Below are 14,086 nucleotides of genomic sequence, written 5' to 3'. Positions count from 1 at the left end.
GGAAGACAGAAAGCAACACACCTCCATTTAAAAAATGATGAGGCCAAAAAGAAGGAAACCATATAGGCCAGTTGGAGTCAGCCCATAGTATCCATATTCAAGAAAATCCTTGAAGCTATCATTAAGAAAGAAATAGTGAGGCAACTGAACAGAAGTTATTCTATCAGTCAGTAACAGCATGGATTCAAGAATGGCAGGTCTTGGTTACTTGAGTTATTTGAATATAACAAATACAGTGGATAGAGGGGAACTGAAATGTTGTATCCCTGGGTTTCTAAAGGCATTGATAAGGTGCCACAAAAGACATCAGCATAAAGATTTGGAGGTAATATATTAGCATGGATAGAGGACTGGTTAACAGATAAAAGGCAGAGAGTTGGAATAAATAGGCGTTTCTCTAGTTAGCATCAGTGGTGAGCAGAACACCTCATGAATCGATGCTAGGCCTGCAGCTGTTCATCATATACGTAAATAATTTTGAAGAGGTGGCTAGATACTGTGTTTCTAAGTTTCCATATAACACTGAATTGAGTGAAAAAGCAAATTGGGTAAAGAATACGGAGAGTCTACAGAGAGATATAGATAGGGGTGGCCAACCTTTTAATTTTTAATTTAGACGTACAACATGCTAGCTGACCATTTCGGCCCACGAGTTCATGCTGCCCAATTAACCTACACCCCCAGTACATACTCGTGGCTCAAAGTGGCCTGTTAACATGCTGTATGTCAAAATTAAAATTAAAAGGTTGGCCACCCCTAAGTTAAATCAACAGGCAAACATCTAGCAGATGAACTACAATGTTGAATCATCCACTTTGGAAGAAATATTAATCAATAGGATTATGATTTAAATGATGACAGATTGCTGTATACTGTTGTGCAGAGGGACTTTGGAGTGCTTGTGCATGAATCACAAGAGGTGAGTTTGCAGATGCAAAAGGTCATCAAGAGGGCAAATCAGATGTAGCCTTCATTGCCAGAGGGTTTGAACTTAAAAGTTGGGAGGTTTTGCTACATCTGGTATGTTCACACCTGGAGTACCGTGTGTAGTTCTGGTCTCCTGAGAAAGGATATACTACCCTTGGAGGCAATGCAGAGGAGTTTCATCAAGTTGATTATGGAAGTGAGGGGGTTAGCCGATGATGAGAGAGTAAGTCACTATTGGACAGAACTCACAGAAGTTTAGAAGAATGAGGGGAGATCTTATCAAAACAATAGATAAGATTGAAGTTGTTTCCACTGGTGTGTGAGAGAATAGAACTCAAAATTCAAGGGAATAGATTTAAGAAAGAGATAAGGGGGAGCTGCTTCTCCCAGAGAGTAGGGAATCTGTGAAGTTCTCTGCACAAGGAGGTAGTGGAGGCACATGTATTAAAAACACAGCCTGAAGTTTGCGTAGTCAGAGAATTAAGGGTTGGGGGTAAAGATGGCATGTGGAGCTGAGTCTATGGATAGATCAGCCATGATCTTGTTGAATGACAGAGCACTCAATAGACCTATTATTTATGTTCTTATGAGCTGTTGGTGAAGGACAGGCGGACTCAAATAGGGAAGAGGGGTAAGAAAGCAAGGGAAATGTGGTTGGAAGAGTGTGGACCTGAAAAGAAGAGGCATGAGAATCTGTGAGAGGTTGGGTGGGGAAAGGAACAAACATGGGATGGGCTGAAGGGGGAAGAATAGAAGCAGCTGAGAGGAGGGAGGATGCATGGTCTGAAATTGGAAAATTAAATTAAACAAGAAAATCTGCAACTGCTGGGGTCGGGTGCAATACACAAAAGTGCTGGAGCAACTCAGCAGGTCACACGATATCGATAGGAAGTAAAGGGTAACCAACGTTTTGGACCTGAGTGAGCCCTTTGTCAATGTATGCATGTAGATGCTGCTGAGTTGCTCCAGCTCTTTTGTGTACTGGCAAATTCAATAATTGTAGACTGCCCAGTCAGGCCTAACTCTGACTGTAGAGAAGGCCAAGGATGATAATATGGGAAGGGAAGTTAAAATAGCAGGAAGTTCAGGGTAGCCATTGTGGATTCTCTGCAAAACAGTTATCAAGTCTGTGTTTGGTATCACCAACGTAGGAGAGGCTAAATTGAAACTGCCAAATGCAATGGATGAGATTGGAAGAGGCACATGTGAATCTGCAATTGCAAGGGGGATGTACCAGGGGCAAGGGAGAAATGAGCAGAGAGGGATTACCAGGCAAAGGGTTTAAAGATCCCTGCAGAAGGCGGGAAGTGGGGTCCAGTTGCACTTGGTGGAAATGTTGGTTATCTTTAGTGTCACCTTGGCCACATTATCTTCTTGACCTGCTACTTTCAGGTTCGTATGTGCAATTCAAGATCTTTCTATTTCTTTTCATTCCCAGATGTGCAAACTAAAGAAAATAGTGGATCCCTTTACTCTGTTTGTTTTCCCATGTCCACTTATTTACACTTTTCCAAGTTAAATTTAATTTGCCACTTGCCTATGTGACCAAACCAGTGATATCTTTTTGAAACTTTCATCTTTACTATTCAGACTCAGGATTTATTGTCATGGACAAGTCATGAAATTCGGGGTTTGCAGCAGCGTCATAATGTAAACATTCATATTATAACCATCTTACTACATTCCTATAAAAATAACAATAAGAGCACACGAAAAGTAAAGCAGTCTCTTTGGTTCACTGATTATTCAGGAATCTGAGGGCTGCAGGGAAGAAGCTGTCTTTGTGCTGCTGAGTGCTCGTCTTTAGGCTCCTGCACCTTTTCCCCCGATGGTAGCAGAATGAAGAGTGGATGGTCTGGATGGTGGGTGTCTTTGAAGATAGAGGCTGCTTTTTTAAGACACCGCCTCATGTAGATGTCCTCGATGGGGTGAAGTCTAATGCCTGTGATGTCACAGACCAAATTAACAGCCCTCTAGAGTTTATTCATGTCCTGAGAGTTGGCAACTCCATACTAGGCAGGGATGCAACCAGCCAGAATGCTCTCCACAGTACACCTGTCGAGGTTTTCAGTGATATACCAAATCTCCTCAGTCACCTTACAAAGTATAGCTGCAGACAAGCCTTCTTTGTGATTTTATCAACATGGAGGCTCCAGGACAGATTCAACTCAAAATAGCAAAAATAGATAACTTTTAATGAAAGTTCTCCAATCTATACCAGCCTGTATCTGTGATTTGAATTTAATTAATGTCTGTCCTTGTGTAGAAATGGCTGTTATGCTCCAGTTCCGGGTCCTTCAGAGTGCCATTGAATTTATCAAATCAACAGCAAATCAGGATACACAGAATATGAGTAGCTCCTTGCATTTACCTGCAACTCAACACCATGCCATTCATCAGAAGAGAAAGAGTATTGCTGGTGAGTGTTGCAGTTTGCAACTGGTTATTTTTACTAACCATGGGTTAACTATTTGATATGCAAGCCTTTTTCACAATTAGTATTTTGTATTAATTGTGATTATCTCAGAAGACTTTTGCAGTTTTTGTTTTTCTTTGCTATAGTATGATAAATTTAAATCAACCCCTCGTATAAATATATGGAATAAAGCCTGCTAACCTTGCCAACTTGGGATATTGAGCTAATTTTTGAAATTATTTTATTTATAGATTTTCAAACACAAACAATTTCCAGGAACCAATCACAAATTAGATTTATCCATTAGGTACAAAATTTGCCCTTGAGTCCAAGCCATTTATTCCCCCCCCCCCAACACTGAACAGACCACAATTACATACAATGTTCAAGACACCCACAACAAAGTTAGGGAGCACATCAGGGATTTGTCATGGCCTGATAGCCAGCACCTGGGCTGGTACATTTTTCTTGACTTTACTTGATTGGGTTGGAATGGACCTCCCTGCCTCCTCCCTCAGTAGAAGAATAGACGGGAAAGGCAGGATAGCCGAGATACGAAGATCCACACTATAATTGTACTCCTATGAAATTTAAATACGGTTGCCAAATATTTTGGGAAATGTTATATTTTTCCCTTAAGTTGTAGGTAATTTTCTCCAGAGGAACACAGCTTTGCATTTCCACATTCAAGCGTGCAATGCCCAATTGAGAGTCAGCTTTCCAGGTAACCGCTTTGCACTTCCAGGCCACTGTCAATGCAATCATTACAAATTGGATTTGGAATTTGGACAGCTTCATTTTCAGCCTTATATCCATCATATTTCTCAATCGGAACAGCTCTAAGTCCTGTGGGAATTCTTTACCGATGATTTTTTTTTTCTCTAGGTCTTGGCCTAGTTCCCTCCAGAAGGGTCCCTCCTTGGTACATGTCCAGGTTGCATACACAAAGATTCCTGTCGCAATACTACATCTGAAGCAATGGTCCGAAATTTATGGTTTAGCCTTATTCAATTTTTGCATTGTCAAATATAGCTGGTGGAGAAAGTTATACTGCACCAACCGACACCTCACATTAATAATCACGGACATCCTGTTCCAACAGAGATCTGATCAGCACCGCTCATCAATCATTGTTCCGTAGGGTATTGGGCAATTTGATATATTTCTATTCTAAAAATATATATTGTCACCCTTTTCAGAAATCTATTGTGATTCATATGGTGACCGCTGTCTTGTGAATTTTTATTTCCGTGCAGTTACAAATACTCAAAGCAATTAGTGTGATCTTGATATCTTATTTCGCTCGTTACAAGTAACTATTGTTTAGTAAGTCAATGCTGTGTATGCATTCAATTTTTAAAACTATTTCTCATGCCATAAAGCTTGAAATAATTGGTTGTAAATATGCTTGAGTTCTTTTAATTACAGATATGTATGAACACAATGAAAATAAAACTGCTCTGTCATTTCTATTTTTAAATGAAAGAACTTCCAAGATAATAACACAACCCAACACACAAATTAAAAACTGCAGTCATTAGTTTGTTTAGTTGAGGTTATTATTATTTAATTGTACAAGTCCAACCCGATGAAACAGTGTTCTCCAGTCCTTAGTGCAAAAGCATGCAGACGCACAATCAGACATAAGATGTATACAGACAAATAATATATATGCAGTACAAGTATTTCCTCCAAATAAATAAATAAATTAGTGGATGGATTTTGTTTCATGACCAAGAGAATCTCAGATGGTTAGTGTGAGCAGTTCCTTTGGTCATTCAGCATTCTCACTGCCTGCGGGAAGAAGTTGTTCCTCAGCCTGGTGGTGCCAGTTCTAATACTCCTATATCTATTCCCCAATGGGAGCAGCTGAAAGATGAACTATGTACAGTACCACTCTGATTATCCAAAATCAGATTCTCTGAAATCCTCATTTATCCAAAAATGTTTTAATTTAGAATAAATGAGGATATCCGAAACAATCAGAAATCCTTATTTATCTGAAATTTTTTCGGAGCCAAACTGACCTCCCAGCTTGAAAAAAAAATTCACTCAATATGAAATTAGAATCCCCTCGCTTCAGGTAACTCCTCCCCTCTCTCTTTCCATTTCTTCTTTACCTTCCCCTATTGACTTTTCTCCCAAACTCTCCCTCTCAAACTGCGTGCCACTGACTCCCAGCCGCAAGTAGTCCGAAGAATCCCTTGCCCCGGTGTCATCAAGGAGAGTGAACTCTGAGCAGGAGCAGGGCTTCGGGCTCAGTGGCGTTCCATTCCTTCCCCTCACCTTCCCTCCTATCCCCTTCCCTCCCACCCTCGATACAGAGGAACTCCCGACTCCAACCCTCCCCTCAGTCTACTATTGCACACGTACACCGGGCTCCCTGATGTTCGTGTGTGGTAGGCTTAGGGGAGAATTCGGAATCGGGATTCGGCCATCAGGAGCTCCAGTGACTGGGGAGACAGGAGCCTGCTGACTGACCAGTGAGTGTTCTACCGGCCAGGGAAGCCTTCCCTGGGATCAGCGGCAGCAATGGGTTTTTTTAAATAAGAATTAAACATTATTTTAATGCTTAAAAGGCCTTCCTTGTTGTTGTTGTTTAAAAATTGATACGTGATTTGCTGTTGCTACTGGGCTGTTTTTAAAAAATGACCTGTTCTCCAAAAAAATCATTTATCTGACATGGGCCTGGTCCCAAGCATTTCGGATAATCGGAGTTGTACTGTAATTCTGTTAGACAAGAGTGTAGATTGGGAAATCAGTGAGAAAATCAGATTGCAATTTGGAGTTAGAGGATCAGAGTGAAGAATTATGTCATTCAGAATCTGAGAGATTCTTGTACGTATATCTGATTAGGTGATGAGAAAGGAATATGAATGTTCATTGCAATGATGCAGTCTGATGTTAGAAGAGCAGTGTATAGGTTGGGACAGCATAATTTAAAGGATAATTTATCAGAGATGGAAATACTTAGCAGTTCAGACAGAATCTGAGAAGACAAATACTTATGTTTTGATTGATGACTAAAACTGAAAATATTTTGGGGTAAGAGGGGAGCAATCAATAAAAGTCCTGTATCTGTGTGGAAGGCAAGATAATTAAATGAAGTTATAAGGCAAACAGAGACTAATTTTTTAAAAATTCAAATGAAGGTCTAGAGGAGTAATTGATGAATGTAGCAGAATCGATATTTTAAATTGTTGAAAATATTTGGCACATAAGACGTAATATTTCTTATTGAAAATTATGTTGTTTGTCAAATTTGGGTTGAATGTCAGGGTTATAATGGGAATGGGACAGAATTATTTGACAATTATTAGAAGCATGACCTAAAATTAGTTTTGTATTGACCTCAATCTCCAAATTATAATTTCTTATGGTGGAACCTGTATGATTCCAAGCTATGTCTGCTTTTTGCTAGGATATATTGAATATTCTCTTCCAGCCCTACTGAGGGCATCCTTGTGCACTAAAATGAGGTTTTTTGCCACCTAATCTACATTTGGGAGGCTGTGTTGTACTCAGCAATTCTAAATTAGTTTAGAACACTAAATGGACTGAAATACATTATTACACTCTTGAATTTTGAAGGATAGAAGAGAGCTGGTAACAAGTATTTTACCATGGGAAGCTGGAAGGGGGATATTGAAGAAGGTTAAAAAAAGTTACCAGGTTTTGCATATTTTCCATAAGAGGTATCACAGGATAGAAGGGATTGGTAATATTTCAAGGACGAACCGATGAGTTATGATGCAAAATTTCCTTTCTATGCTGATTTGAGTGGGGAAGATGCATCCAATTGCATTGCAGAGTCTTATTAAAAATACTGAAATAGCAGTGTGAGCTTCTGGTAAGGTAGATGGGGAGGCTCAAGTGGAAGGAACCCTGTTGTACTTTTGGAAAAAGGAAAATGGCCTTCTGTAGTCAAAATATTGAGTACAGGAATTGGGATGTTATGATGAGGTTGTATAAGACATTGGTGAGGCTAAATTTGGAATATTGTATGCAGTTCTGGTTGCCAAATTACAGGAAAGCTATCAGTAAGATTGAAAAAGTGCAGAGAAGATTTACTACGATGTTGCCAGGTCTTCAGGAGTTGAGTCACAAGGAAAGATGAAACAGGTTAAAACTTTATTCCTTGGAGCATAAAAGAATGAGGGGAGATTTGATAGAGGTTTACAAAATTATGAGGGATATGGACAGAATAAATGCAAATAGGCTCTTTCCTCTTAGATAAATACAAGAGGGAATAGCTTTAGGGTGAAAGGGAAAAGGATTAGGGGGAACTCCTTCACTCAGAGAGTAGTGAGAATGTGGAATCAGCTACTATCTGACGTGGTAAATGCAGGCTCACTTTTAAGTTTTAAGATAAATTGGATAAATACATGGATGGGAGAGGTCTGAAGGGTTATGGAATGGCTGTAGGTCAGTGGGGCTAGCAGAATGATATTTTGGCATAGACTAGAAGGTCAGAATAGCCTGTTTTCTGTGCTGTAATGTTCTATGGAATGGTATCCAGAAGTTCAACAAATTAATTAGACGGGAGCTCGTGCCCTGTTATCTGTCAAGCAGAGAATCCATGGTTAAAACTGAAAAATGAAAATGGGGAAAAGGGGAAAGGTGGTGGTGAGAAAGTGGAAATGAGGTGTAAACATAGTATGAGATGGCCATGTTGAACTATATGACTATAAATATTAATGGAATACATGACCAAATCAAAAGGAAGAGGCTATTAAATTTACTGGAAAAAAAATAGATACAGCATTCGTGCAGGAAATGGATCTAACTGAAGTGGAACACAATAACTTAAGGAGAGACTGGATAGGGCACGTAACGGCAGCATCATCTAATTCAAAAGCCAGAGGTGTAGGTATATTAATCAATAAAAATGTACCAGTCAAAATAGAGGAGGAAATAATAGATCCAGCAGGGAGATATGTAATGATAAAGTGTCAGATATATTCAGAACTCTGGAATTTGGTCAATATATATGCACCTAATGAAGAGGATCAAAAGTTTATGCAAGATATTTTTTTGAAGATTGTAGATACGCAGGGGAATATATTGATAGGAGGGACTTTAACCTTAATTTGGATTCAAAGATGGATAAAACTGGACAAAAGACTAGCAAAAAGAACAAAGTAGCCAAATTTGTGGTTAAATCAATGCAAGAAATGCAACTTTTGGATATATGGAGGAGACAACACCCAAAGGAGAAGGAATACTCGTATTATTCGAGTAGACATAAGACATACTCAAGGATTGACCTGTTCCTGTTGTCAGCCCATATTCAAGGGAGAGTTAGGAAAACAGAATATAAAGCTAGATTGTTATCTGATCACTCACCCCTGTTATTAGCAATAGAACTGGAGGACATCCCACCAAGAACATATAGATGGAGATTAAACACCATGCTACTTTAAAGACTGGAATTTAGAGAATTTATTGAGCGCCAAATTAAAATGTACTGAAATAAATACGGAATCAGTGAAAGACAAATTTATATTATGGGATGCAATGAAAGCCTTTGAGGGCAGATAATAAGTTATGTAACTAAGATGAAAAAGGTCTACAATCGGGAAATAGAACAGCTGGAAAGGGAAATAGTAAGTACAGAAGAAGAACTAGCAACAAGGGAAGATACAACAAAAAGAAGAGAATTGGCGGACAAAAAAATAAAATACGAAACACTACAAACGTATAAGATGGAGAAGAACATAATGAAAATAAAGCAGAAGTATTATGAGCTAGGAGAAAAAACGCACAAAATACTGGCTTGGCAGCTTAAAACAGAACAAGCTAAAAGAATGATATTGGCATCAAGGAAAAAGGACAAACAAGTTACATATAATCCAATAGAGATTAATGAAAACTTCAAGGAATTGTACGAGCAATTATACCGAACTGAGAACAAAGGAAAAAAAGACAAAATAGATGAGTTTCTAGCTAAAATAGAACTACCGAAATTGCAAGAAGAGGAGCAAAACAAATTGATAAGCAGAGAATCCATGGTTATGGAAGAAGCAAAATGTATTTCCAGAAAGTTGTGATGATCTGATGAACCTAAACAACAGAAATCAGAGTGGAGACCTTAAAATGTATAGGTTGTGGAGGAGTATAATTGAAATATGGTGGATATTAGTCAGTAGCCAATCTTCAAGAATAGAGAATTTAAATAAGGAATTAAAGAGTTAGAAATGGTCAGTACTGTACTGTAAAAATTGCAAGTTGAAACCCGATTGAGGTTAAAGTTGATACAAACACTCAGTGTTCATAAAAAATCAGAAATTACAGTTTACCAGGTGAGAGGCAAAAGAGTGATTTTTTTTTATTAGATCGTCCGATTATCCGAAATGGTCAGGGCCGCGCCAATGTTGGATAAACTTTTTTTTCAGATAACTGGTCTTTTTTTTAAAAAACAGCCCAGTAGCAACAGCAAATCACTTGTATCAATGTTTAAACAACAACAAACCTAAAGGGAAGGCTTTTTAAGCATTAAAATAATTTTTAATTTTCACCAAAAAAGTCCTGGCAGCCACCGGGCAAAGCCACCGGGCAAACGCAACTTCTGCCACCGATCACTGAGACCTCCCAACCATTGTTTCAGCCAATCGCTGACACGAACCCACCGCTGCTGCTGCCTGGACCAGTGGAACACTCACTGGCGAGTTGGAGGGCTCCTGTCTCCATTACCGAAGCTCCTGACGCTGGAGTCCTGACTCGGAATCCTCCACAAGGCCTATCACACATGCACACAGGGGAAGTAGGCCGAGGAGAGGATTCAGAGTCAGTGTGCCAAGGAGGGAAAGGGTGGAAACACCACTGAGCCCAAGGTCCCACACCTGCCTTGGAGGCCACTCTTTTTGATGATGCTGAGACAAAGGATTCTTTGGAGTACCTGTGGCTAGGAGCTAGCAGCACACAGTTTGAGAGGGAGAATTGGAGAGAAAAGTCAATAAGGGAAGGTAAAGAAGAAATGGAAAGCGAGATGGGAGGGAGTTACCTGAAGCGAGGGCATTCTAATTTCATGTCAAGTGAATTTTTTTCAACCTGTGGGGTCAGTTCAGCTCTGAAAAAATTTCAGATAAATAAGGATTTCTGATTTGTTTCGGATATCCTTACTTATCCAAAACGAGGATCCCGGTGAATCCAATTGTACTGTAATTGTTTTTGCGTATGTCTTTAATGTGTTGAATGACCTTGGGGAGGAACACCACAAAAGTTGTCAATCCTGTTCCTTTGAGTGCAGCAGGCACTCACAGGGACAGGGCTGAAGCAACACCTTTGTTGCCAGTGTGCTGGGAGCTGAAGTTCACACAATAGCTGTGGGGCCCATGGGAGGCGACCAGTGAAACTGGCTATCCACCCCATTATCCATTTCTTTCTCCTATGTTAATGTGCGACGTGATAAGTATTTCCTGCATTTTCTGTTTTAATTTCAGATTTCCAACATCTAGAGAATCTTACTTTTAGAAAATTATCAGGTTGAGCTAGTGTAATTCAAAATTTGAAATTTAGGGTATCATTTAGATTGGGAATCAAAGGAGAGGTAGAAGTTGAAGGAGTATTGTAAGGGTGGGGTGGCATTAGAAAGATTGCAGAAGAAACTCAGCAGGATGTTACCTGAAATAGGGAGCTTTACTTTTGTGGAGAGATTGGATAGGCTAGATTTATTCTTGTTGGAATGTGGGATGCTCATAGGTTATTTCATAAAGGTACTGGATATAAAATTATGAGAGCCATAGCTAGGGTAGATGGTGTTTTTTCTGAGAGTGGGGGACTAAAACTTGTGGCCGTAGGTTTAAGGTGAAGAGCAGAGAAATTTAAAGAAGATCTGGGGGCAAGCTTTTTCACACTGAGGGTGGTAGATATATGGAACAAGTTGTCAGAGAAGTGATAGAAACAGATGCAATTATGCAATTACGATCTGAGTGTAGAAAGCTAATCAGCAACTGATCTGAGCCATCAATGGTTCATCCATAATAAAGGATTGTATCTGTCAATGAAACCTGCTTATAAGGACTGATTAAAGCTCAGTTTGGATTTGTAAGAACAATCTTGAGCTCATGTAATTTTAGTCAAAGCAGCAATTATCAAAATTTTAAATATTCATGTGATTTTTTTGGTTCTACTTGCTTTCTGCTCCTTGTTATCTTGGTATCTACATTAACAAGAATTCATTTAAAACTGATCTTTAATTGGTTGAAGGGACAATACATTCATAATAAAGTCTATAGCAAACATTTTGCTTTAGTTTAAAAAGGGAGGGCCTGCAATATTTAATTTAAAGTCTTGTGATGACAGATTGGAAATAAACTCGGCCTCGGTTAATTCTTACATTAACGCGGAAAGACGGGTGAAAGATTATCTGTCAAACACTTGTAAACGTGTGGGCTCTGTTGTTTACTATATGATGTAAGTAGAGATTGGAGAATGTTGTTAGAAATGATATCAAAACTTGGGATGTGGATTTTGCTAATTAATCTAATCCTCTGCCATCAATGTGTTGCAGGCAGTACCATTTATTCATTGTTTAGTTTTCCCCAGCATACATCTCTACAATTTGTTTATTTACAACAAAGGTTCAATTGCATTGAAAGATGCCATTATTCCACGGCTACCAAGACAACATTTCTCCTCGTATGGTCACCTTCCAATGGCTTATAGCTTGAACTTAGTGCATCATGAGTCATCCTTACCACTCCCAACTGGATCCATTTCCTATTCTCTCCCTTCAGAAGCAGGTGTAGTAATGGTCTTCTGAATTAAGAATCTGGAAAAACATTTCATTCTGAAATGTTTTGTTTCAATGGCAGACTGTAAAATGTGCGTCGTGGAAGAGAAAAAAACATCTCTGATACTGTAAACCTACTATATCTTTGAAGACTCAAAGTTTTAAGGTGCATATATATTTCAGCATGAAGTAGAAATACTCTGAAATGGGAATTATATATACTCAGAATTAGAAATTCAACCACATTTTCGGATAGATGACAATTATATTTATTTTTAGGTTTACAGTATTGAGTTCAAATCAGTGCTTGGATACACTTTTTTGCCACTGATTTGTTTGCAGTTCTGCTACAATAGATACAGTACTAACCAAAAATACTACAAAATAGAGTAGCAGTAACCTTCTCCAACTTGATTGGAAGCCATTTATTCAACAATTTACATAAAGCGGTGTGGTTCTGCATTCACTATTTGCTAGCTGTTTACCAACTTCCTTCGGTAGCTCTTAGTGCCAATGTTCATTTGCTAATATTCATAACAGTAATTTGTGAGGACGCTTTGAAATTTTACCACAATAAAAGAGCAGGAAAGATCATTTTGAATGAGACTATTCAGAATTTGTGATGTTAATGGCTGAAATTGTGTTTTACCAGAACAAAATCTTCCTTTGCTCCTTTCTAAGTGTATTGTGCTTTCCTAGCTTGTAGTTTGATTCTTTATTGCTGAGCTTAATACTCTCTTAAAACATTACACTTTATAATCTTTAGGCAGTTTTCACAGGGTGGTTCTATATATATAAAAAAAATAGTAAATATACAGAGTTAACTGAAGCTGATTTGACTTGGAATCTTTATTGCCAGGCCCTCGCAGGTTCTCAGCTGCTCCATCTGATGCTTTATTGATGAGAATGCGATCAGTAGCCAGTGATGAACTCTCTGAGCTCATGCAAAGGAGGATGAGCCATGAAAACTCAATGAGAGCTTCTGAGACAGAATTTGTACAGAGACTACAGAGACTCACAATTTTATCTGTTAACAGGCTAATCTACCAAGGTAGGTAATTTAGTTGCCTTTTCCTTTTTCATAGCTTGGTTTCATTTGAGTCCACAGACACTAACAATTCCCAGGTTTCTCACTGCAGTTGCCTTTCTTCATCATGAAGCTTGGTGGACTATCCCCTTATGGAGGGCTTCACAATCAGCCAACTATTGACTTCATTTTTACTCATTCACTTTCCTGTGGGAAATCATTATGTGGGGCTAATTCATCCCATCTTCATATCTCTCCAGCGTCTCATTGTTCACTCAATATTCCAGCATCTTCACTTTGTGCTTTTCTGTTCTCATTAACATGATTGCAATTTTGCAATGAAGACAGCCCTACATTAAATTGAGCAGAATTTCAATCAAAAGGTAAATTTCTTGTGATGACCAACTGATTTTTAAAAATGGTTTATTCTTGTAAGATACACAAGGACCTGCTAAATGTGCTCACCATTATTTTAAAAGGAAAGGTTGGTCAGTCTGGTAATGATGAATTAAGAATGCTAGTGTAATCATTTAGACATAGTTAGCATGGCTTTTCGAAAGGAATGGTGTCCTAAATGTCACTCCTAGTTTTGATACTAAGCTAAGTTAGACAACAGACTCGCCAAGGCAAATAGCGCCTTTGGAAGACTACACAAAAGAGTCTGGAAAAACAACCAACTGAAAAACCTCACAAAGATAAGCGTATACAGAGCCGTTGTCATACCCACACTCCTGTTCGGCTCCGAATCATGGGTCCTCTACCGGCACCACCTACGGCTCCTAGAACGCTTCCACCAGCGTTGTCTCCGCTCCATCCTCAACATCCATTGGAGCGCTCACACCCCTAACGTCGAGGTACTCGAGATGGCAGAGGTCGACAGCATCGAGTCCATGCTGCTGAAGATCCAGCTGCGCTGGATGGGTCACGTCTCCAGAATGGAGGACCATCGCCTTCCCAAGATCGTATTATATGGCGAGCTCTC

At 39.1% G+C, this 14,086-nt stretch overlaps 1 protein-coding gene across 6 annotated transcripts in view; it reads left to right on the top strand.

Moving 5' to 3' along the window:
- lyst (lysosomal trafficking regulator) overlaps positions 1–14,086 on the top strand; it is a 344,523-nt gene that overhangs the window by 251,193 nt on the left and 79,244 nt on the right. For 4 of the 6 annotated variants that reach the window (XM_069885166.1, XM_069885165.1, XM_069885164.1 and 1 more), the window contains exons 28-30: positions 3,194–3,346; positions 11,926–12,087; positions 12,937–13,128. In XM_069885166.1, the coding sequence (XP_069741267.1) occupies positions 3,194–3,346; positions 11,926–12,087; positions 12,937–13,128 (507 nt within the window). The remainder of the gene's footprint in view (positions 1–3,193; positions 3,347–11,925; positions 12,088–12,936; positions 13,129–14,086) is intronic. The other 2 variants (XM_069885168.1, XM_069885167.1) reach the window with 1 other exon arrangement.

The sequence above is a fragment of the Narcine bancroftii genome, chromosome 6 (assembly GCF_036971445.1).
Source record: "Narcine bancroftii isolate sNarBan1 chromosome 6, sNarBan1.hap1, whole genome shotgun sequence".
NCBI classification, from domain to species: Eukaryota; Metazoa; Chordata; class Chondrichthyes; order Torpediniformes; family Narcinidae; genus Narcine; species Narcine bancroftii.
Note: the sequence above shows the minus strand (reverse complement) of the source record. Positions and strands in the feature narration are given on the sequence as shown.